Source organism: Hydra vulgaris, chromosome 03 (genome assembly GCF_038396675.1).
Source record: "Hydra vulgaris chromosome 03, alternate assembly HydraT2T_AEP".
Lineage (NCBI taxonomy): Eukaryota > Metazoa > Cnidaria > Hydrozoa > Anthoathecata > Hydridae > Hydra > Hydra vulgaris.
In genome coordinates, this window is record NC_088922.1 from 45,083,989 (window position 1) to 45,109,264 (window position 25,276).

The 25,276-nt window shown below is 26.7% G+C and overlaps 1 protein-coding gene across 2 annotated transcripts; it reads right to left on the reverse strand.

The window, feature by feature from the left end:
* Positions 1–226: 226 nt before the first annotated feature.
* On the reverse strand, positions 227–15,618 carry LOC100209531 (charged multivesicular body protein 3). 2 transcript variants are annotated; one of them, XM_065793370.1, is made up of 7 exons: positions 15,459–15,618; positions 14,746–14,806; positions 5,336–5,515; positions 4,450–4,571; positions 975–1,089; positions 783–826; positions 227–480 (listed from the first exon to the last, which is right to left on the reverse strand). In XM_065793370.1, the coding sequence occupies exons 1-7, from the start codon at positions 15,501–15,503 to the stop codon at positions 400–402; spliced, it is 648 nt and encodes a 215-aa protein (XP_065649442.1). In that variant the 5' UTR covers positions 15,504–15,618; the 3' UTR covers positions 227–399. The 2 variants fall into 2 exon arrangements, with proteins under 2 accessions (XP_065649442.1, XP_065649443.1); XM_065793371.1 differs by lacking the exon at positions 15,459–15,618 and adding an exon at positions 15,405–15,428.
* Positions 15,619–25,276: the final 9,658 nt, after the last annotated feature.

The following is a 25,276-nucleotide window of genomic DNA, read 5'->3' on the forward strand; positions in this document are numbered from 1 at the left end:
ATCGCCATATAATTTTATCAATTCGAATAAAGGAGATAGTTCTGTATTTGAATCTATTTTTATTTTTTTCATAGCCATATTCGTTTAGTTTTTATTTTACAGTGTGCGGAATGATATGGTGTGTGGTTTGACCCGATTTTACTCTATATTTTTTAAGAATAAAATACAAATTTTAACAAGTGTCAATTTAAGTCTACTTAATGCAAACTTATCTTAGATTCATATCTTATATATAAAACAAGGATTCATTTACTTATATATAAAACAAGGATTTGTTTACTTATAAAACAAAGATTCATTTATTTATATATAAAACAAGGATTTATTTACTTATATAAAAACAAGGATTTATTTACTTATATATAAAACAAGGGTTTACAAAGGAATCTACTCATAACATCAACTTCGTAACGATTCTAATCTGGCTTGCATATCCTCAAGTTCTTCGGTATCATCAGATTCAACACTTGGACCTGCAACCTAATTAATTATAATAATAAAATAATTAATGCTATTATTTATTAAAATTTTTCTCTTATAAAAAAATTCAGAAAAGAATTTTTTTTAAATTAAAAAATGATATATTTATACAATAATTTTTTAATTAAAAATTTTATTTAATTAAAAATATTTCTATATTTCAATATCTAAAAACATTTTTAACTCTACAGCATATGACATACAAATCTAGTAAGTTGGTAAACCCCATTCGTTGAATTAGCAACTCTCAATAAATATCAAGAAAGAATGTTAAACTTTTTTTATTTTTGTAAAATGTTTACCTTTAAACTGCCAGTAGCAACAGGTCCAGCTTGGCCTAACACACCTAAACAAACAACATGAAACTTAGAAAAATAAATACAAGCAATAAGCTATATAAATTTTAAATAGTAAAATGTAATATTTAATTTCAAATGGTTGTAACTTTTTATTTTTCCTAACCTACATGAATGTAAACCAAAGAAAATTTGTACCTTTTGTGACTTCAAAAAGAATTTTTTCAACTTCTTCTTGGGCTTCATCTTCCAGTTCATCTTGATCTTCCATTCCACTGAAAGTATCTTCAAGCATCTCCTCTATTAAGCCAGCCTTAAAAAAAAATTCAAATTGACTGTATTACTTCTAGTATTTTGCTTAAAATTTTGTATTAACTATTTTTTATTTATTTTAATTTACAAGTTCTAAGGAAAGCTAAATGTTAATTATACACTGCAGACCAAAGTCTGCATTTGAGGGTTTTTTTAAGTTTATTAGTAAAGATAGAATTTTACATAACAGTATTTGAAACATAACTTCAAACCAGACATAACATATAATATTGTAAAAAAATAACATATAATATTGTAAAAAAACTTTTCTATGTTATGTCTTCATAATATACAAATTTATTAGGCAAATAACATATATAAAATTTTTTTAAACATAAAATGTTCACAAATAAAATACAATTATTCAATTAATTAAAGAACTATACAATTCTTTTAAACATAAAATGTTCACAAATAAAACATATATACAATTCTTTTAAACAACGAATAAAATGTTCACGAATAAAAAAACAATTTTTGCATTTTTGTTACTATTCTACTAAAGATATTTAAATCATTTTAGTTACCATTCTCCTATAGTTTTTTTAAAAACATAAAATTTATGTATAATATATAAATATAAGTTATATTCATTATTATAATCGTATTTAAAAAAGAGAGAGATAAATAACACTAAATATGATACAATACGTACTTAGTATTATCTAATACACAGGTTTTCTTCAACTTTAGGATTGCATTAGCGGTATTCAGTAATAAACGTATAAATATTTCGGCAATCTATGTTTAATTAATTTATTAACATTTTATTAAATGTTTTAAAATTGCTTACACTTTTAAACTAATATACTTTTAGAAGTACTATATAATATTCTTTTTTAAGAACCAGCTAGAAGTTTCTTACCACATTTCATACTTAATGAGATTTGCAACTCAAGATTTTTGGCATTGTGTTGGCATGGCATGGAATTGCATAGCATTCATTATAATATTCTTAAATTCTGTAAATTTTATTTAAACTACATATGTCAGGTGCTGCAAATTTTGTGTATACAGTGTCATGCAGTACATAATATAAGTTATATTATGTGTGCAATATACAATATAAGTTTATGCTTTCATTACTTTGTGTTTTTATGCAACATATACTAATTTTGATTAGTTAAGAAATATACCAAGCGCTTGAGACCATCCCTGAGGCTATTAGACAGAAAAACTAATTATTGGTCATCATCTTAAATAGATCTTTGGATGGGTCAGAAGGGTCTGTGCTTTAGATAATGCCCTGACATTATTTAAAGCACAGGTATGGTGTGATAGGTGCAATTCATTATATAGTCTATATTTTTATAGATTTTTTGTTTAAGTTTAAAAAAAAAATTGTTTACTGATTAATACAAATACAAAAAATTGAATGTATACAAAATATAATTTTGTTATCTTTAAAAAACATACTTGTTACAAAACTATTTTAAAATTTCGCATTTTGAAAATCTCTTTCAAACTGCAGGATATATTTTCCTGTGATCTTTCACAGATAGAAAAAGATATCATTATAAACTCTGATTATGGCACAGATGTGTAAAGTTTCAAATCATTTTGATTTCTCTCCATATAGCAAAGAAAACAACTCTGTTCAAATCTATAGCAAAGACAACAATTCAAGTCAACACTCTGATAAACTTCTAAAAGGAAATTGTTTTTTGCACAGCTTATTCTTCAAGGTTTGTGTTTAGAAGTTTTAGGGTTATTACAGAGTTATAACATCATTTGAATGAGAAAAGTTTCCTCTTTGAATGCAGTAATACTATTCTTTTTGAAAATTACTTTGTTAAAATTTGGCTTCCATTTATGTGATATCAATCATGATTCCACCTCTTTCTGTTTCCACTTCACTAATTTTATGCATTTTTAGTCTTAGGTCACCCATGACAGTTTTCTCTCAATCTACCTTGAGTGATGATACATCATCAAATTTTTCATGCTTTGTCATTTATTTGTATTATAAGACAAAACCTCCTTCATACATATATTAAAATTAGTAAATCATTATCAACCATATTTATGAAATAAGACAAAATAGATAATTCAATTAACATTACTTTTTTTTATTACTATTATAATCAACAACAACATAAAAAATATAATTTAGAAAAATGGCTAAATACAATGATTGCAAACATTGGCTAACTATTAAATAATTTTACTATTGAGATTTCAATTTAGTGTTCATAATAGTTATAGTTAATTTTTTTTATTCAGACACACTGCATTGATTGCTTGCAATGTTGCTTTAGGTTGTTTTTGTTTTTTTACAAAATCAACTTCTCAAGACAGTGAGTTCTTTGGGAGAGACTTTGGAAGTTTTTATACACTATAAAATGTTTATTCTCAATCCTTTATACTCAAAATGAAACCCAAGAAAGGCAACACCAATTTAGAAAATTTAATCAAATTAAGACCTTTAATTTAACAGCTCTGTAATTACTTTTTTAATTTTTGTTTACACAAGCACTTGAGTCTGAACCTATTTCAATTTTTTTATTTCTCTCATCACTTTTATTTCTGACTCATCAGGTTCTCTTCTCCTGAAACATAAACTTTTATCCTGAAACCTAAAACCAAAACTTCTTGATTATGACTAAAACTTCTTGATCATGCTACCAAAACTTCTAGATCATGCAACCAAAACTTCTTGATAGGCATCATACTGCCCCACTAGGTTTTTAAAAACAATTTGTTTTTAGCCTTTACATATTTCTGTTAAATGTTATTTTTGGTAGATTATATTCTAAACATTATGATAATATATTAAACCTATATATATAATATAAAATGACAAAAAAAAGTTTAATTATTTTACGTTAGACCTTTTTATTTTTGTCATTGTAGAAAATTTTCTCTTTCTATAATTAATCACTTTCAAAAAGTTTAAAAAGAAACACTCATTTTTTATAAGTTTTATAACTACTGTTGTATATGAGTTACATTCCATGTCATTGCATACCATATGAGTTGCATACCATGTCATTGCATACCATATGAGTTGCATACCATGTCATAGCATGTCATTGTATACCATATGAGTTGCATAACATGACACACTCAGACATTTTTTTTATAAAAACCGTTTCTTGAAATATTTTTTTGTTCTTTTTATATTCTTAAGGATAGAAGGCCAACATTTATGTTACATTAACTACATTACTTTTATCAACAACTTATAAAAATTAAACAATATTTTTATTTTAATTTTAGAATGATGATAACTTTATGCGCTAGTAAATCCTTATTCATTGATATTTTTATTTATATATACTTATATTTTTAAATATTTATATATACTTATATTTTTAAATGTATAAGCTGAGACTCTTACATCTAAGATTAAAATACATACTTTTGTCATTTCCTTTGAGAACTCCATCATTGTAGCTTGAAGCTCAGGTATTTTCATTAATGCTTGCATGCTTTGCATTACTTCGGTACTTTTAGAAAGAGAACCAGAAACACGCAACATAGCTAAATTATCATGAGTACTACAAAAATTTCAACTATGATTTTAAACGATATAAATGGTAGTATTGATTTGTTTGCTACGCTTATAAAAATGAATGCTATATCTGATATTTTTATAAATATAAAGGATATTTGGGGTTGTCCATAAATTATGCCACATAATTTTTGACGATTTTGGACTCCTTCACTCCACCCCTTGTAACAAGTTGTCATGCTTTACTGCCCCCATATCTTCTAAAAATATGCAACAAATTCATACCCCTCCTTAAACTTTTTTTTTGTGGTTCTAAATATAATATAACTTATAATTTTCTTGGCTGTAATTTAGTTCATTTTAATTTTAACTATTTAATATTACTTTGAAGGCGGATTTTATAGGCGGATACAAATGTCTAAAAAAAAACTATTATTTGTAGACAAAATGTTTAAATTCATTAATTTTTTACATTATTATTAATTGCGTAATAATAATTGCATAGAACTGTGGATGATTAAACTTGCATCTTTTTATGCATAGCTATGATTTAGGCTAGGTACTCTTTTAATCAATAGTTTTTTTAGATTTGAAACTTGAAAAAAAAAAATGTTGCATCACAAAAATGAATACCTCCCTCTGTCACAAAATTGCTAACCCCTCCCCTCCCTTATTATGTAACATAATTAGTGTACAGCCCCTTTTGATTATCTTACAAATAATATGGTGTAACTATCATTTTAAAAATGTATGATTATCTTAGACATTCAAAAAAAAATTGAAAATCATTTACCTAATTGATTATTCATTTGCATTTCAATAGAGTTCAATTGTGCTTTTGCTGAATATAGTTTATTAACAGCCTTCCTTGAATTTATGATTTCTTTAGCTAATATATAACATACATCTTTTTGGCCCTTTTTAGCTGCATCTTTAATTGATCTTTGAACCTTACCTTCTTCCAACTTTATGGCTTTGAAAAAAAATTTATAATAAATTTATAACAAATTCATCATTAATAACAAAAAGTAGATATTTTTAATTAAGTTTATTTTGTAAAATAAAAATTTTATTATATCAACAATATGCATATATATATATATATATATATATATATATATATATATATATATATATATATATATATATATATATATATACATATATACATATATATATATATATATATATATATATATATATATATATATATATATATATATATATATATATATATATATATATATATATTAAATATTTTATTCGCAATTAATCGCATGATTTATGAAATGAAAAAAATTCAATAATGAATTCAAAAGTAGTCTTTTTCGTGTTCAGACCAGACTCTGATGAAGCAACTAATAGAGCAAACTTTTTCTTTGATGGCTTTGATGTTGTTGCTTCCACAGGTTTATCTGCAATAACCCTCTGTTCCTTGAGTAAGTTAGTACAAGAGGCCTCCACCTCACCTCTCTCAACTCTGGGTATACACTGGGGAGAACTATAGAGAGGTCTTTGAACTTTCTATAGTTCTCCCATGTGCTGCATGCAATGTAGTCTGCCAAAGTCTTCCTCCACTGTTGTATGGGTGGGTGATTTGCGGACATCAACGGTGTGCATTGCATTTAAGTAAAACTTCAGACTCTAAGTACTCCGATGATAAGAAAATTCAGTGTTTACAAATAACTTTAGTTCTATTAACTCCTTGTTGAAGAAGATTTAAATAAAAATGTCTGTTTAAAATATTGGTACCTTTGAAATATCAAACTTTTACTAGTTAACCTTTGAAAAAATTAAAACTCTATACTGTGAAATTCTCTAAATCTATGTAAAGACTGTGTAAAAGTCTAAATTTATAGCTGCAAATCTGTATAACCAGTAAAGTAATAATTATGCATAGTCATAAATAGCAAATTTTTGTAATTTCTAAAACAGAGCAAGAAAAAAAAAACTGTTCAGTTTTTTTTTTAATCAACATACAATTACATATAAAGAATATAACAATAATATTTCAGAGTTTTATTATCATTAGTTAAAATCAGTCAAAGATTGACTCAATAGATCTTAATTTTAATTGCAATAAAGTTAGCGCACTATATTTTGGTACTGCTACAGGGGTAGCAACTTATTTCACCTTATTATCTCCAATATTTATTTTGTTTAGTAAACAAAAAAAAAATTTTCCAAGTATTTTCTATTATGTTTTATATTGTTTAGTAATTCAAACAATTTAGCAAATGTGCTAAAAATAATAAAAATTTAGCTGAAGTTTTAAAGACAAAGTAATGCATCGCAAAGCAAAACATAAAACTGAAGTGATTTAAGCCAAAAATAATTTGCTTACGTCCTAAACTTGCAAGTACTGCAGAGTGCAAATAATGAAGAAAATAAACAAAAAATAACATGTTGCAGAAAAAGTCATTAAAATTATATGTAGATCCAAAAGCTGTTAACAAATTGTTGGATTATTGGCCCTAGGATACTTTTAGATTTAATTTTATATGCAGAATTTCATTATATTTAAACAAAAAATATATTTGGTATAAATAATATTAACATAATGACAAAATAAATATTAACTGTGATAATTTTACATTTATGTAATAGCAAACAAGATACATTACATGTTGTTTGTTGTTACATTAATGATGTTACAACATTACAGTATGTTGTTTTCCCAAACAAAAGATAAACTCTGTTTGTAATGTATGGTTAACAGTGTATGATTTTTAATCTCTAACATTGTAATTTATAGTTAATAGTGTATGATTTTTAATCTCCAGTTTTGATTTTTAATTTTTGTTTAAAAATTCTTATATATCTATAACATAAAATTTAACTTTACCAATAATAAGAAAGATGTTCATGTAGATGATATCATGAATCAATACCAACTCACTAAGTTAAACATGTGAAAGTAACTAAAGTTTAAATTAAAAAAAACACACTCAAAAACAGTAGTATTTTTATTTCAGAATCTCTGTTAAATCATGATAGGGATCTTATGTTGTTTGTTGAACATGAAGTAAAAATGAAGAACAATAAAATAAGTTTTTAAACACTCATGCTTTTAAATGGACGTATAACTTTATTAATTACATTTAATTATGTTATTTATGCAATCAGTGGCAAATCATAATAAGCGGAGGCCCTTAGCGTCTAAGGTCCTAAGCCTAAGAGTCTGGAGGTCCTAAGTGAAGGCCCTAAGTCGCTTTCTGTTTAACTTATAAATTTTATCTTTAAAATGTAATACAAGTATTATCAAACAATGTTAAAGAAATTACATAACATGATCAGCCCTTTTTGGAGCCACTCACTAGTTTGGGTCTTCCACTAGCCCGCACCCCCCACCTTTGCTTAGACTGCATACCTTATAATATACCATATAAATTTAAAATTTATATGGTATATTATAAGGTACGCAGTCTAAGCAAAGGTGGAAGAATTAGTATTAAGGTTTGAGACTTGGAAAGACAGAATTGAAGCAAAAGGGCTTTAGATGAATAAGACAAAAGTCACGCATTGTAAAGTCAAGAATGAGCAAGCAGAAAATACTGGGAAGTGGCTATGTGAAGCAAAAGGGCTTTACATGAATAAGACAAAAGTCATGCATTGTAAAGTCAAGAATGAGCAAGCAGAAAATACTGGGAAGTGGCTATGTGAAGTGTGTAGGAAGAGAATTGGAACTAGTTTGTACAGTTTGTATGCAATGATTTCATAAGTGATGTAGATATAGAAGAGATGTTCTCTAAAGATTGTTGGTTTTGAGTGTAGAAAATGTACTTTCGGTGAGTATAGAGAAGAAGTTAAAAAAGAGATTGAAATAAAAAGTGGAGAAAAGATAGAGTGTGTTAGTAAACTTTTTTATCTTGGAGATACAATTGGATCAGCTGGTGGAGCAGAAGAAGCATCTAGGGCAAGAGTAAGGTCTGCTTGGGCTAAGTATCAAGAACTATCTCCATTTTTAACAGTAAGAGGTGCTTCATTAATGATTAAAGGAAAGTTTTACGGCAGATATGACCAGAGTGTTATGATGAATGACAGTGAAACATGGAAAATAAAGTTTGATGATGTCCAGAAAGAACAGAAAAGATGGTGATTAGATGGATATGCAGTGTGACTTTAAAATACAATAAAAGCAGTGATGATTTAAGAAAAAAATTAGGTGTTGTGAGTATATCTGATTGGGAAGGAAGATTTAGGTAGTTTGGGCATGTAAATGTAAAGATGTAGATGACTGGCAATCAGCATGTAGAGAGTTGGAAGTTTTAGAAAAAGAAAAAGCTAGAGGTAGAAGCAGAAAAACTTGGAAAGAATGTGTTTCAGATGATTTGAAAAAGCTATATTTAAGGAAAGAAAACGTTCAGTTATACTCTTAAACTTCAAAGTTGAAGTTTGGAGTTAGTTGATGTTAATGTTGTTTGATGCTGATGTTGCTTTATTACAATCTGAGTGTCCTACTTTATTTTTTATTACCTCATGTAAGTTACAAAAAACTATTCGAAATGCTAAAAAAATTTCTCTCACTGATCTGTCAAACAACTTACAATCTGTGGAAAGAACTGTAAAACTTTCATCTGAAGCCCTAAAAAAGTTTATGGAAGGGTGAAGAGGCATAGTTGTAAGCTGGTTAAAAACTAGAGCAGAATGGAAACCAAGAGAAATGAGACCATTGCATACTTTCTTCAGAGTAATTTTATCATCTTATATGTTACAAAAGTATATTGAAAATGACAAACATTTCTTTAAAATACAGTTTGTTGTTTATTCCAATATGCAAAAAAAATTTTTCTCATAGTTTTTGTATTGCAGTAATAAATACTAAAAATTAGATTAACCATATGCAGGGTGCAAAGGTGTGAGATTCTAGCTTCCATTAAACTAACCTAAACTAAATTAAAATCAGAACTCTCTGTGAACACTCTCAAATAAAAAAGAATCTTGCAAAAAACAAAAAAGGATTATAATTTTAAAAACTATGTTTAGACAGTGGCTTATTATACAATCTACAACTTTTCAATTCTTCTGTCAACAGTTTCCTTGCTTTTTAACTCTATTCTTTGTTTTCTAGTAACTCCCAACCTAATAATGGTTGCTTGCAGCCATAAAAAATCCAGCAAATCTGAACTTGCAAAAAGTAAAGTGTAAAAATATTACATAAAGGATTTTTTCCTTCACCATTTGACTCATTGGGAATGGTAAGTGACCGGGATTGATATTTGACCGGGGTTTGATAAAATATAGCCGGGGCTGGGGCAGGAGCCGGGTTTGTGACCAAGGCTGCATAAACATTTATACATCCTAAAGTATATTTCTTTTATTCAAATTTATGTTATATTTTTTATATATATGCATATATAAACATCATTATGATCAACATGATCATCATAATCATCATACCATCATCATGATCATGATCATCATCTGATTATCTTCTCTTTTGGCTAAAACTACACCATATAAATACTAAAGTTTATATAAATATGTAAGGATATTCCATGCCAGCATCTAAATAAATAGCAAACCTATATGTTTATATCCATAATATGTATCCAAAAATGGCATATTTGAAAGCTTTTATTCCTTCTCTTCAATTTTAAGTCAAGCCTCATTCTACTCCACATTTTTCACCACCTTGAGCAGTTGCTTAAGAACAAATGTCCTCTTCTTATTCTAAGAAGCCTATGTAAAAAGGTCCCGTCTGATGTTAAGCTCTGTTATTTTCAGTTAACTAAATTTTGTATCTTATCTCAGATGTTAAGTTCTAGAGACTTTTGGTTAGTCTTCAGCAGTGTCATTAACTAAAGTAAGTCTAACATTTAATCTCTAACTCATGGATCTGATCTTTTTACTTCTCCCTAGAATAAAGCTGAGTTATTTGCAAAGAAATCTTACTCTAATTTGACTCTTGAATCTAATGGCCATACTCTTCCTCCCAGTTAAACAGATTAACCCATTGTTAAACATCCAAATCACTCTCGCTTCCAATCCTAAAGTTAATTCTCAATTAAAAATTTCTACCATCTACTCTTCGTCTTCTAAGATTAACTCTTACTTCCAATCTTTCTTGAGAATCATATATTAAATCAATTGAAAAATTAACATCTGCTTAGGTTGCATCTCTTTACTGTGCTCACCACTTTCTTACTCCTGATTCTATTCTTATTTTTTTATTCTAATTTCTATAAATCTCAAATCCGTCCTTGTACGGAACACTGTTACTATATCTGGAGCAGATCTTTGAATGATGCCCTTTCTCTTTTAGACAAGGTGCAAAAATGCATTGTAAACATAGTTGGACCTGCTCTTGCAGCCAACCTCCAATCATCATCCCATTGTTGTAATGTTTCTTCTATTTCTCTTTTCTATAAATATTATAACAGGCATTGCTCTAAAGAGCTAGCGCCTCTTGTGCCATCTACTAAAATTTATCCTTGTGTTACTCAGCATTCAATTTCAATATCCTTGTGTTACTTGTCAATCAAATTCAAAGTCTCAACCATTACTGTGACTGCTCCTAAGTGCTTTAAGAATTCTTACTTGTCTAGTTTTTTCCTTGAACATTACTTCTTTGGAATTCGCTCCCTTTATCTTGTTTTCCTGATTCATATAACTTACGATCTTATATGTCATCTGTTGATCGTTATCTAGCTCTATAAACTTTATCTTTTCTCTTCCAGTAACTTTCAGCTGTAATAGTGGTTGCTTGCAGCCTTGTTGGAAGTGAAAATGTTGAATATATATATACATATATATGCAGCTCTGTTACATTTCTAATATATATATTTGGGTCATTCTGTGACAAATAGACTAAACTTTTAAGATTTCAACATAGACCAACTCAGATTTTGATAAAACTTGGTAGATTAGTTTATATTAATAAGGATTTACTATCCTTAAAACTTTAGCATAAAACAATATGTGGTTTATGAGATATAGTTAGAGATGTGACGCTTTTTTTTGGTTCTTGTTTTTTCGGTTTTTTATGTCGTTTTTTTGGGGAAAAATGCAGGGATCCATTTTTTTGGGAAATATTAAAAAATTCATTGTGTAAACTACTAAATTTAACTTTATGGCAATATTATTAAACACATCTTAATTTCAGATTTAATTAGGAAAACTAAGGCTAAATTTGACTAAAATTCTTTTTCTTTTGGTATGTTTAAAGGTAATTGTTTCATTGTTAATGTTTAGGTTAACACGGTTATAGCAGTCTTGTATAAAAATTTATTAGTTAATTTTATCTTCCTCTATTTAATTTCTATTGACTTTATTGTTATATATTGACACAACAAACACTTTTTATCTAAATTTATTATACTTAACTACATTTACTTAATTTTATTTAATATTTGATATATATATATATACATATATATATATATATATATATATATATATATATATATATATATATATATATATATATACATATATATATATATATATATATATATATATATATATATATATATATATATATATACAGGCCTTCCCAGGAGAGGCGTGCGGTCGCACGCCTTGATTGAACACGGATATATTTTTTTTTTTGGATAACTCGGCCACGTTTTTTTAGCATATATTAAAAATAACGCATTTTTAAAAAGGCGCTGAAAAAATCAAATTAAATTCGTTGTATTATTTTGTAATTTTTTTAATAATTTATTCTTTTCATTAATAAGGAAATAATAACATAAAAATAATATATATATTTTTTTTTTTTGAATTTTTTTTTCTTATAACAAAATTTTTTTTTTTTTTATTTTACATTTTTTTTTTTCTAATTTTAAATTTTTTAGCATAAGTATGTCTTTCTACAAAAAATAACTTCTAAGTTCTAGAAGAATTATTATCTACAAGGTTCTTAATAAGGGTAAGAACGTTTAGCTCATTCGGTCACGACAATACATAGCGCCGCGGAGTCCCGGGTTCGCATCCCGCGTCAGCAGAGCATATTTTTCAAAATAGATTAAAAAAGTTTTCGGTCACATTTTCTGTTTATTTTTTCGACTTGTCTTAAATATCGTTGCTGAAAAAATCAACACCTAAAAATATATTATAAATAATTATAATATAAATAAATAAAAAATAAATATAAATAAATAATTTTTTTTTTATGTTTACTAGACATAAAAAAAAATTGTAATAAGAAAAAATTTTTTTTTTTAAATAAGTATAAATATATATATATATATATATATATTTCATTTTTATGTTCATATTTTTATATTAATAATAAGAATAAATTATGAATAAAAATAATAAAATGATACGACAATTTAGTTAGGTTTTTTCAGCGCCTTTTTAAAAATGCGTCATTAATATATGCTAAAAAACCGTGGCCAAACTCTCAAAAAATATATATATATATGCGTGGTCACTCAAAGCGACCGACCGCACGCCTCTCCTGGGAAGGCCTGTATATATATATATATATATATATATATATATATATATATATATATATATATATATACACATATTGATGCATGTGAGGCGATACACAACATTGCTGTAAGTATGCCTAAATTAAACAAAGAAATTATGTTTGACTTGAGTTGCTAATTTTAATAAATTTACTGATAAAATACAATCTAGTAAGTAATTATTGATTCCTAAAAATGGCTGCAATTGGAACTTAAAATATTTATCTTCACTTCAAACCACCTAAAACTGAGGGTCAACACTGTTTTTAATAATTTTTTTTTTTTTTTTTTTTACTGATTATTATAGTTATTTCAGAAAAGAAAAAAAAAAGGTATTCATGGGGAAGTTGCAAAATTGGAACTTATGATGGAGCAGAAATTTGTGAATTTGTTGGACAATATATTTTAGATTTATTAAGTAAAATAATTAATGTTAATTATTTAGGCCTTTATCTTGATGATGGTTTAGTAGTAATGCATAAAAAACTTGATAAAAATAGAAAAGATACAAAAAATTTCAAAAATAATGGCTTTCAAATCAAAATAAGCATAAATTTAAAAATTGTGAATTTTGTTGATGTCATTTAACATCTCTAAAAATTCATATAAGCCTTTTAAAAATCAAACGATGAATTATTGTATAATATTAACTTAAATCATCCACCACAAATTCTAAAATAAATCCCAATTTCAATTAATAACAGGCTAAACCAAAACTCCTCTGATGAAAATGCGTTCAATTCCTCTAAACAAATTTTTGAAGATGCCCTTAAAAAACGTAGATTTCAAAATTTTGAGCTAAAATTTGAAAGAAAACAAAAAAGCAAAATATAACTAGAAATGTAATTTAATAAAGCTTGTCTAAATACATTTTCATGTACTTTTAAAACTTTGTCTGAGAGTAAGAGGTTGATTTTTGCCAATATAGAAATGTCAACAATATTGCGATAGTTGTTTGTGTAAATAACTGAGTTTTGTTGGAGTTAAAATTTACAAGCCTCTGCAAGCCCCAATCTGTTACAGAATTGAGATTAGATTCAAGATCAGCTGCCCGTTCTAAGCGACGGAAATGAGAAGATTGTTTGTCAAGACAGGAGTATAAAGTTGAGTTGTCAGCAAATAGAGCAACTATTGATGTTTAGATGTAGGATTGTTTGAAAGATTGTAACCTACTTTTTTGACAATTTTATTCTGTGAAAATGCATAAAAATTTAATAGAGCTTTGGCTTGATTTCTCCAACTTTTGCTCTAATTAAGTGACATTGCACTTAAAGTTGTACTTGTACTATATATCACAGAGTATACATCTTACGTTCAAAATAAAATAAAGTGCACAAACTGTCATTATGCTGCTAGTAAGGATAAAACATGTCAAAATAGCCACCAAATTATCCTGTAGGTATACTTTTAAAAACTTTTAAAATCATGCAAATTTACCTAAAATTGAAAATAATTTCAATAAATTAGTTAAAATCTCAAGTTCTTTTTGTACTTTTCTAAAGTAACTAATAACATAACATAAAAAGTATTATTTTTACATGTATTTATTTTAAAAATCTAAGCACGCATATTTTAAACTAAAAAATAAGCATTTTTTAGGAAAAGTACATGCATTGACTGATGAATAGGTAGAACTACTACATCAATTGAGAGTTTGCTACATCAATTGAAAGTTTGAGTTTGGGCAAGTATTAACATGTGTAAGCATGTGTGTGATTGTGCTTGTATATGTCTGTGTGTGTTTGCGTTATAATAAAAATATTATCAGAAGCTTTACTTCGTATTGTCCTATCAAGACTTCTACCCTCTTTTCTCATTCCAGCGGACCATTCACGCACCTAGATTAGAGCAAGATAATTCTCAAGTCTCATTTTTCTGGTTAAAATAGTTATTTTAAGAGCTTTATAAGAAATAAAAGAACAATAAAAGGATGTAAAATAACAATAATAATGATAAATATAATAATAATAGTAAAAAAATTAATTTTTGTTACCATTATCATTATCTATTATTACTAATATTATTATTATTACTATTATTATTATTGTTATTATTGTTATTACTATTATTATTATTATTATTATTATTATTATTATTATTATTATTATTATTATTATTATTATTATTATCATTATTATTAATTGTTACTTTTACTTGTATTACTATTACTTGTAGTTATTGTTATTGTTATTATACGTCGATCTCTTTTTAAAGAACTTTAAGTACAATACACACAAAAAAAGAATCTTAAGTACATTACGGTAAATTTATTGCAATTTTTTAATTTATACAATATATACTTCTAAATATTTGTATAAATATAGAGTTAACATGTGTAATTTTCATTTACTATGCTGTATCTTTTTTTTCTTTTTTTTGTCTTTTTTTGTTTTTGTTTTGTTTTTTGTTTTTTTGCTGTTTTTTCAAGCGAAATACCTTATTAACAATGACTCAATAAATTATATTCTTCTCAGATAATATTCTTTTAACCTGCTCTTTTGGGTCTTTTACGGGTGTTTTTCCAAATAAACCCATTTCGATAATAATAATAATAATAAACCAGTATGTAGAAATAAATAAAAAAATTTTAAAGTAACTCCATAGTGATTTTGAGTTACAAAAAAGTGACGTATTTTCGGAGTATACGACAAGAAAAGTTTGCCGTCGTTGGCGAACAAACGAGTATAAACATTAGGGTTATGACTTTTTTTCAACCCATAACTCCTGTACTGTAGTTTGATGAACTCTTACCTAAAAAGCACAAAATGAACTATTATTTGCATATCTTTTGAAAAAAGTTCACCACGCCATTGAAAAATTGATTTTTAACTACGCAAACCGGTTTTTATCGTCGTCATCATTGAAATTTATTTAAATTCAGTTAAATATTTTAATGAGTATATATTTTTCAGTCAATGCATGTGCATCTTAAAAAATGTCTCAAAGATTTTTTATTTAAAAAAAAAAAAAAATTAAATTTTACACAGAATTTAAGAATTTTAAAAAAAGTCTTTTTTTGAACTTCTTTAGGATTTTGTTCAGTCGGTTTGCTTCAAATTAAAAACTTTCTTAATTCGGACATGATTATAGATCAAAAGAGCTAGAACTTGTGTTTAAACCCATAAATTTCCTATAAAACATGTTTTGTTTACTCTAAGTTATAATGTTCTCCATTTAAAGTAAAGTAAATAAAAAAGTTATATGTTGGTAATAGGTGTTTTTCTTCAATTTCATTGTGAAAAATTCTGTTGTTTAAATGTCGTTGCGATAGTTAAAATAATTCCAGCACCGAGCAAAGTCTTCGCTTAAAAATAGTATTCAAGAACTTGAGATTAGTCACTTATGTTGTTGTAAAGCTAAAGTTAGGATTCCATAATATATCGCAATTATATTGTATAACATAAAACTTTGATAAAAGTTTTATGTTATACAATATAATTGCTGACAAATATTTTGCTGAAGGAAAAGTAGTTTATTGAAAAATAAATCGAAGAAAGGCTGTAGCTACCTAGTCAAGGTCGTGGTATAGAGCAGTTTATCATCAAAGAATGCTTTGATGATAAACTGCTCAAAGTTTAAGGTAAACGGGTCACAATATTTGTCGAGCTATCCAGTCGATAAATATTGTGTGTTCGACTGTAAAAAGTATTAGGGCCAAAATTAGTGGTGTAAGTATAGGCGGATTTTCATTTACAAGAAATTTTCAGCAGTATGAAATGGAAAAGAAAAGCATCCAATCATGTAACAGAAAAATTTTAGATGCAAAGTTTTTATGTTACATGATGTTTTCTTTTCCGTTCCGTTTTTTATGGGGTAGTTTTCTTTTCCGTTCTGTTCCGCGGAAAGTTTCCTGTAAAAGGAAATCCGCCTTGTTGTAATTATTACCCATTAATCACTTTCGGTTTTATCAAGGAGATATAATAGACTAGCTGGAGAGAGGAAGAAGCCAAAAATTGTTTAAAATTGTGGTACAGTCTTATTAGTATAACTATTCCAACGACAAGTCAATGACGTTTCTGGGCAATTCCACCGTTACTTACGGGGCATTTTAATTTTTGTAATGTCACATTTTTAGATATATACTTTTTATTTTAAAAGATCAGATTTTTATATATATATGAATCATCCCAAAATTATTTATTTGTTTTCTTGTTTATTGAAATTTCGTTTAATTATTAAAAGTTTAGGAATTATAGTTGATTTTATGCTGTGTTACTTACGGGACGCAAAAACAGAATTGCATTAAACCTGTTGTTTTCAGTTAAATATTTCAAGCCAAATATTTAACCTTCATAAACTGGCTTCTTGAACTAAGTTAAGTAGTTATAATTCTGCGTAAAATTATTCAAAAGATTGTTTTAGTTATTTATATATCTTAAATCAAATTAGTTATCGTAACTTACTACAGAAAGTATGACGCATGACTTTAATTTGAAATTTAAAAAAAAAAATGACACAAATAACATTATTGATCAAAGTTTAAAATTTTCAAAGATATGGCAACGCAATGATTACTTGGTTTTTGTTTGAATATATTTATTCATTTTATCGAAATAACTCACTTGAGCGTGGAATTGCCCTTCTGTGGGGCAATTCCACGCTCAAGTGAGCCTCTTGTGTGTTCTTTTTTGTGGGGCAATTCCACGCTCAAGTGAGCCTCTTGTGTGTTCTTTTTAAAAGAAAAAAATTTGAAAGCTGTAATCAAAGTGACTCTCTTAAAAGTCGACTGGATAAGTTTTGAACAACTGTTAACAAAAATCATGATCTACGTGTAATCATTTTTAAAATTATTAAAGTATTATTACCTCAATACTTGGCATAAACGTTTATTTAGCAAGGAACTTATAATCTCTTCAGGATTTTATTTTGTGCTGTAGTATTTTTGCTGGATTTAAAAACAAATTGATATATTTTAAATAAAGAGGTAAAATAACTTTTTGTAAATTCGGCAAAAGTACTCCCAATTCTTATCTTGAAATTATTAGTTCAATTTTAATCTAGAAGTTTTTTATTAGTCGTTTAAAAAGCACAACAAAAAAATTAAATAAAAATAAACTAACTCTAAATGAGAAGCCCATTTTCAAAATACTATTAAACTGATTTTGAGAAAAAAACAAAAAACAAAACTAGTCTTAGTTGCTCATCAACAGAAATTTTTCTTGTGCATATTTTGAACCAAAAATGTTTTAATTGGTCTAATATTTAAATAGATGATAGATTTCAGTATTTGATTGAAAAATGTTCCAAAAGTTTCATAGCAATCTTTGCTTTATTAAACAAACTGATTCTCAACAGACACAATATCTAGTGTCTCCGACAGTTATCATTGACAATTCAAGATAGTCTGTGAGTTAAATCGCTCTAGTTTATTAGATGACATCTGTCTTGATTATAATTGCTAATTCAAAAAAAAATTGTTCAGTTGTTGAGCTTGTTTCGGAGTTTTCATTAACAATATCCATAGGATTACCAAATTAGGAACTAAACTTCTTTAAATTAATTTAAAACATTGATTAAATTAATATCTATGCTAATATACTATTTATGCTAAAATACACGTTTCTTCACGATTTACAGAAAACTTCTATTATTCAATTACCAATAAGTTTAATATAAGAGCAACTGGTAACTTTATTGTACTCCCCTTCCCCCACCTCCACCAAAAAAAAGCAAAAAAACAAACATCTTCTATCTCTTATCTCTTATCCCCTTTCATCTTAGCCTTTCATTTTTTATCCCATTCCATCTTAGCCCCTATTTATATAACAAATTAATAATATAATACACCTTAATTACTCTTCCCGACAAAATATTTTCTTTAAAATCAAAACTTAAAAATCTTGTTCTTATTACAGATAATTTTATTGTTTTCACATAAATCAAAATTTGAATTAAAACTATCTATTACGTGAAAAAAGTCGGAATTTTATATATAAAATAAGAAAATAATAATAATGAAAGAATAAAAAAATAATAATATTAAAAAAAAAAATCAAAAAAAAAAATTAAAAAAATACATACACATTCCAGTCATAATATAATTAGAAAAAACAAAAAAGTTTATCACGATAACATTTTAAATATTTGTGCATAAGAATCACAATGGTCATGTGTATTTTGCGTATTACCCCAAGGTTCTCAATGATAAGACTTCAGTCTTCTACGAGTTCCCCATAACATCATAATCTATCTTATCATGTCTTTCATAATAAATTAATACTGTCTAATACTTACAATTCAACTAATGCTGCCTAAACATAAATTTTTTTTTTCTTTTTTCTTAACTGAGTGTTATTTTTTGTTTGTTCTTTTTTTTGTTACATATTTTAGCAGTTAAATATAATATTTTGTAATGGAAGTATATTTTGCTAATATTATGATGTGTAAAAATTTGTAATTAATACCGTAAAACCCCCTAAATCCGAATATAACCTAATTCCGGATGGTTTTACTAAAAAGTTTTATAACTCGCTTAATATAACGAACTTATGAAATATTTTTTTTATTTAATAAACATCTTTACCAGACAAATCGAACAATATAAAAAAATTATATAAAATAATCAATCATGAAAGGTTTCAATTTGAAATCTGACATAACTAAATTATAAAAAAAAAAAAATAATAAAACACTATTTTGAGCAGAATTTTATGCTGATTATTTGAGTTAAAAAAAATTAAATTACCATTTGAATTAATTGAAAAAAATTAAAAAAAAATTAGCTACCTGCTAAAAAATAAACACATAAATTCGGACAGAGGTAATTATTATTTTATGTGCATGAAAATAATAAAAAATAAATTAGCCACCAGCAAAAAAATTAGACACTTAAATCCTAATACATGTAAATATTATTTAATGCGTATTAAGTTATTGCATAGGTGTTAATTGTTTTACTGTATTATAGAATATGAATAAATTTAAACCAAAAGAAGAGAATAGCTATTCAAGCTATTACTGAAAAAAAAAGTCATATGTACAAACTGCTAAATGTTATAATGTGGCGAAATCTACTCCTTTTAAAAGAACAAAAGGGTCTTCTAATTACCAAGGAACGCCAAGAAAGATGAGCAGCATCACTGAAGCTATTATTGTTGATTTATTAAAATTTATGAATGATATAGGCTATGGCTTGCATAGAAAAGACGTGTTTATTGTTGTTGAAAACTATTTGAAAGAATCAAACCAAACTAGTTTATTCAAAGACGGTAAACCGACTAGAAAATGGTACTCCGGTTTCATATATAAATATCGTAAAGAAATTTCCCCTAGAAAAGTAAGCGGCATGAAATTTGCCCAAAAAAAGTATGCGGCATGCAAACTATTAGAGCTTTGGCCACACAGCCAGCTATAATTGACAATTGGTTTGAGCAGTTAGCAGCAGCAAAAAATGAACATAATTTAGGCGATAAGCTGTTTCAAATATTCAACTGTGATGAGCCTGGTTTGCAATTTGATCAAGGCAAAGTCGAAATTATTTGTAGAAAAGGAACAAAAATAGCATTTTAGTATCTGATGATTGTCATTGTTATTCTTGCGAAAGTCATTAAATAGCTTAGATAACCAATGGCTTGCATGTGAGCAATGTGTCGTCCAAATATGGAATTTGTTTGTAACGAATATGAATAAAATATTGTATTTTCTTTTTTAATTAAACAGTTCCATTTTTATAATGGATTAATTTAATTATTTTTATGTTAGTATTAACTGTGTGTGTTTTTCTATATTTTATACGCATTCGGGACTAGGGACGTAGACACCTAATTCAGGATAAAAGCAATCTTTTTTAAAAATAAAATAAAATAGAGATTTAAATTACAAAAATAAAGTTTTTTATATCGTTCGGTTTGTCTTGTTATAAAGATTATTTATTAAAAAAATTATTCGGAAATCTTTTATTATGAGCGAGTTACGATGGTTTAAGTTTTAAATCATCCGGAATTTGGTTTTTTCCGGAATTACGGAGGTTTTACGGTATCTCGTTGTGAAAGCGTATATAAGAAAAAAAAAAGTTAATATCCTGCAAGTCGATTTCGTAGCTCCGTATCTATTGAACCGATTGAACTAAGGTATTCTTATGACCATAAGTATTCTTATTACCATTATTATCGTAGCAGTACAAAAATAATACCCGTGTGATTTGTAAATAACTTTTGATTAGCAAGAAAAACTTAATAGCACTATTCAAGACATGCTAGTAATCACGGTTGAACAAATTTTTTTTGTATTCAATATTTTGATATGTAAGAGGAATTCAATTTAGGAAAAGCAAAATTATCTGTTTTTCTTTATGTCGCTACAATTACTAACTTTTGCATTGACACTTAAAAAGAATTTAAATTAGATGTAAATTTAAAACAAAATAAATGCGTAACTTTCTGCACTGATAATACAAAATCAACCATCGGAGGTGTTTGAATAAACAGTAAATGTAATAGGGTAGATTAGGGTATTATGAACACCTCAAGCGAAAATTGAAATATTTTCAAAAATAATTTTCTTGGATCCAAATTTTTTGCGAATAAACAATTTTTAGGGATCTCTACTCATGATCCACTAAAATATTTGGCAACCCAAAATTTTTTCTCAAAAACACAGAGGTTTTAAAAAGTATCAAAAGTGCTAATATGAGCACATTAAATTAGCTCAAAAAAATAACAATAATTAAGTAAAAAAATACCAACCTGAAAATAAGAACTAATTTGTGGAACATAATGATTCGTTATTAACAAAACTTATTATTAAAAGATTAAATTTTTAGCCACTTATATTGAAACAACTTTGTTTTACGCAAAAAAATAAAAATAAAAAATAGTTCGTTGCTTTTTCAATTTTATTAGCACATCCCTTTAAACGTTAAAATTACAAACTTTTTGAATTTAAATTACAGATATTTAGTATTGTTAAAATTTTAAAAATTTTTATGTTTTGTTATTATTCAAAAAGCAAATAAAGCCACTTCAACTTTAGGACTTTAAACTTGGTAATTTCAATAAAAAAACACTGGGTGATTTGAGCATGCTCATATCACACAAAAAAGGTATCTTTAAATTCAAGTCAAAATTAAATGTTTCTATGCATTATTTTTCAAACAAAAACAGAACGGATTTTTAGCTAACATATTTTTCATTATGAAAAATTAAATTTTATTATTTTAGTATCAAAATTACGCGCCACAGATTTATTCACGAGTAATGATAATATTTTAGCAACGCAAAAAATTTAATAGTATTTTAATTAGTTGAGAGCCGCTAATTAATGCATATATATTTACGCTAATACACTGATTCCTGCTGTCACCACATAAAGTCGATTCAAAAAACATAAAGCAACTTTACCTCCAGTGCTTAGGTCTTAGAAATCTTTTACTATGCTCATATTACCAAGGTGCTCATATTACCCTAATCTACCCTATTTACAATTGTTTAAATTAAACAATAGTAAACATTACATTTACTATAGTCAAACAAATATGCTAGGAAAGGGTAGGTAATATGCTAGGTAAAGGTAGGTAATATGCTAGATAAGGTTAGGTAATATGCTAGGTAAGGTTAGATCAGCGCTTAACATGTACAACACAATAAAAACAGTGTCTAAATGTCTATATAGGTCCACTGAAATTCCGCTATAACACGTTTTCTATAGCGGTTCTTTCAAGAACAAGTATATAAAAATTGAGGGGTCAATCTGGGGATCCCGGGACGAGGTAATTGTTACAGAAATTCCAGGATTAAAAATAAAGCACGGTGTTACAAACCCTACATACATTTCATCAAAAAGATTATTTCTTTTGAGTTTTTATTGCGTCTTAAAGAAATAGTCTAGCAATGACTTAAGTTGCATTTAAATTAAGGTGACGAAATACTATTTGAAAAAATATAAAAAATACAACATATTGTGCTCGTATACTTTCTACAGAAGATAAATAACATTCTTATATAGGAGATAATTAACATTATCAATTTAAAAATGAAATGCAAATACGAAGTTTTATGTTTGTCAAAATTTTTAAGTAAAATAAATTTGATTCAAATATAATTTAAAGCGCAGTGTACCATAGGGTGAAGTTATAATAACTTTTTTTTAAAATAATATGTGCAATCATTTCTAAACTATGAATAATTTTATTTTAAATATGACATAAAAAATTAAATATTTTAAAATCTAATTTGCCCAAAAAAAAGTTACTTTATGGAGATTGGAAACAAGTTCAACATTTCCTTTTTTCTAAGACTGATTTAATTTAACATAAAAATTATACAAATATAACACAGTTTATAAAGTTAAACTATTCTTGGTTAGATATTTTAAAGAACATTTCAGTTTAGAAAAGTCTCTCAAGCGCATCGCCAGACATAGCTCGTTATTATCGGATGTCCATAGCTTGGAATTCACTTTCAACTACTTCATTTTTTCTATGCACATTTTTGAGACATCAACCCCAAAAATATGCTTAGTAAAAATATGCTAATAAACTTTGCTATTTCTTAGCTTAGTAGTTAAGAAATTGTAGCTAATAAATTGTTCTGCTATTGCACCTTGCTGCCTGAGAACATGGTAGTTTTATTGAATGCTACAAGTAGTGCCTATAAAAAATTCATAATTTAGAAAAAAAACAACAAAATGCATATACAATCCAAACATATCATTGATGTTGAAAAATAAAATAATTTTAATAAAACAAACCTAACCAATAGCCTAATATCATCTCTTCAGGTTTTTACAGTAAAAAGAGGATTAGGCGTTTTATGCAGGAAATTTAACGCACGTTCCACTTTCTTAACTTCATGATTACAATGTATACTATCAAAATGTACAATAAAGGATAGACAAAGCAACCTTAATTTTAACCAGAGTTGTGACTTGTAACCTTTTAACAGCTTTAAAATAATCAGATTGATGTGGAGTGGGAATATTTTCGTGGAAGTTAATGAGCGAGTTGCGTAGCAATTTGTGGGTGGAGATATCAGCTTCTGGGCAAAGTGGCAATTATAACTGCCTTAAATCAAAAATAAAGTAAATATATTAAAAAAAAAAAGTTTTATTTTGAGAATTTTTTTTACTCACTTTTGACCACACGTTCATTTAACTTCTTTGTGATGCAGCTTTGTTTTTTAATCTAATAAAATTTTGAATTAACAATCATTTTTTATTGAATTGTCTTTAGAATACAGTTCTTCATATTACAGAAAAGATTCCATGAGATAATAAAATTTAGTATCACACTGGTGTACCTCGGTATAGATTTTTTCATATCATCCTTGTTTCAAAGCGCCTAAATTAACTTTTTATTTTGTAATTTCTTATTTTGAAATGACTGATTAAACAGGTCGCTAAATAACTCCAAATTGTCTTTTTATTTTTTAAATTTCTATTAACATAATGTTTCTTTTTTAAGTATGAATAATAAATTAAAATTACCTTTATATGATAATTTATAAATCCTTTGATCATCTAGAAGTCCTGCCAGTAGTATATTCAATTTAAATTTACCTTGTACATATTATTCTGTCAAAAAAAAAAGCTTTTAGAATGCATTAGTTTTTCCGAATTTAGGTAAGCCAAATTTGGTACACGATAACTTGTAGGTACTGCTGTGCAAATGTAGGGCATTTTTCGTCAAAATTTAGAAATTTTCTACCTATTTCTAACAATGTAACACTGACTGGAATAATGCGGGTTTTAATTCCCAACGAAACTAGGTGTGTTGCGTGGGTTGGTTCAGATCATTTGTTAGATCCTGACGTTGGCCCATTAAGTTTTTAAATCCTTTAGAGACAATCCATTGGTATGTATGTGAAAGATAAACCAGTAGACAGGTCTTTTTAGTTTAAGTTCTAATAAAGCAATTGCACCTCTGGTTTGGATCTGGTTTTGATAACTGTGTCGTAAATCTTTTTTACGAAAAAATCGATTATAATCAAAAATTTAAAAATTATGTTTTTTAAATTATTAAAAAAATAAGAGTTGAAAAATACTCAATTTTAAATTAAATTAAATTTTAAAATTTATTCAAATTTTTTAGTGCACTGCATTTCTAGTCTTTTCTGATTTTAAAATTGTAAGATGATAAGTTAACCATAACATCAAAGATAATTTTTAATTTATAATTTCAAGGTAAGTATTCTAACGCTTTGCTAAGTGGTTTAATAACCCAAATCTTAAATATCATAAAGTTGCCTTGAGAAATTGTTGATACTTGTTTTAGAATTTTTTTTTTTATGTGCCTCATCTTTTTAAAGGGCAAATCGATGAGCGTAAATAAAAAAAAAGGTCTTTAACTCATTTTTTCATATTTTTTTTTGTTT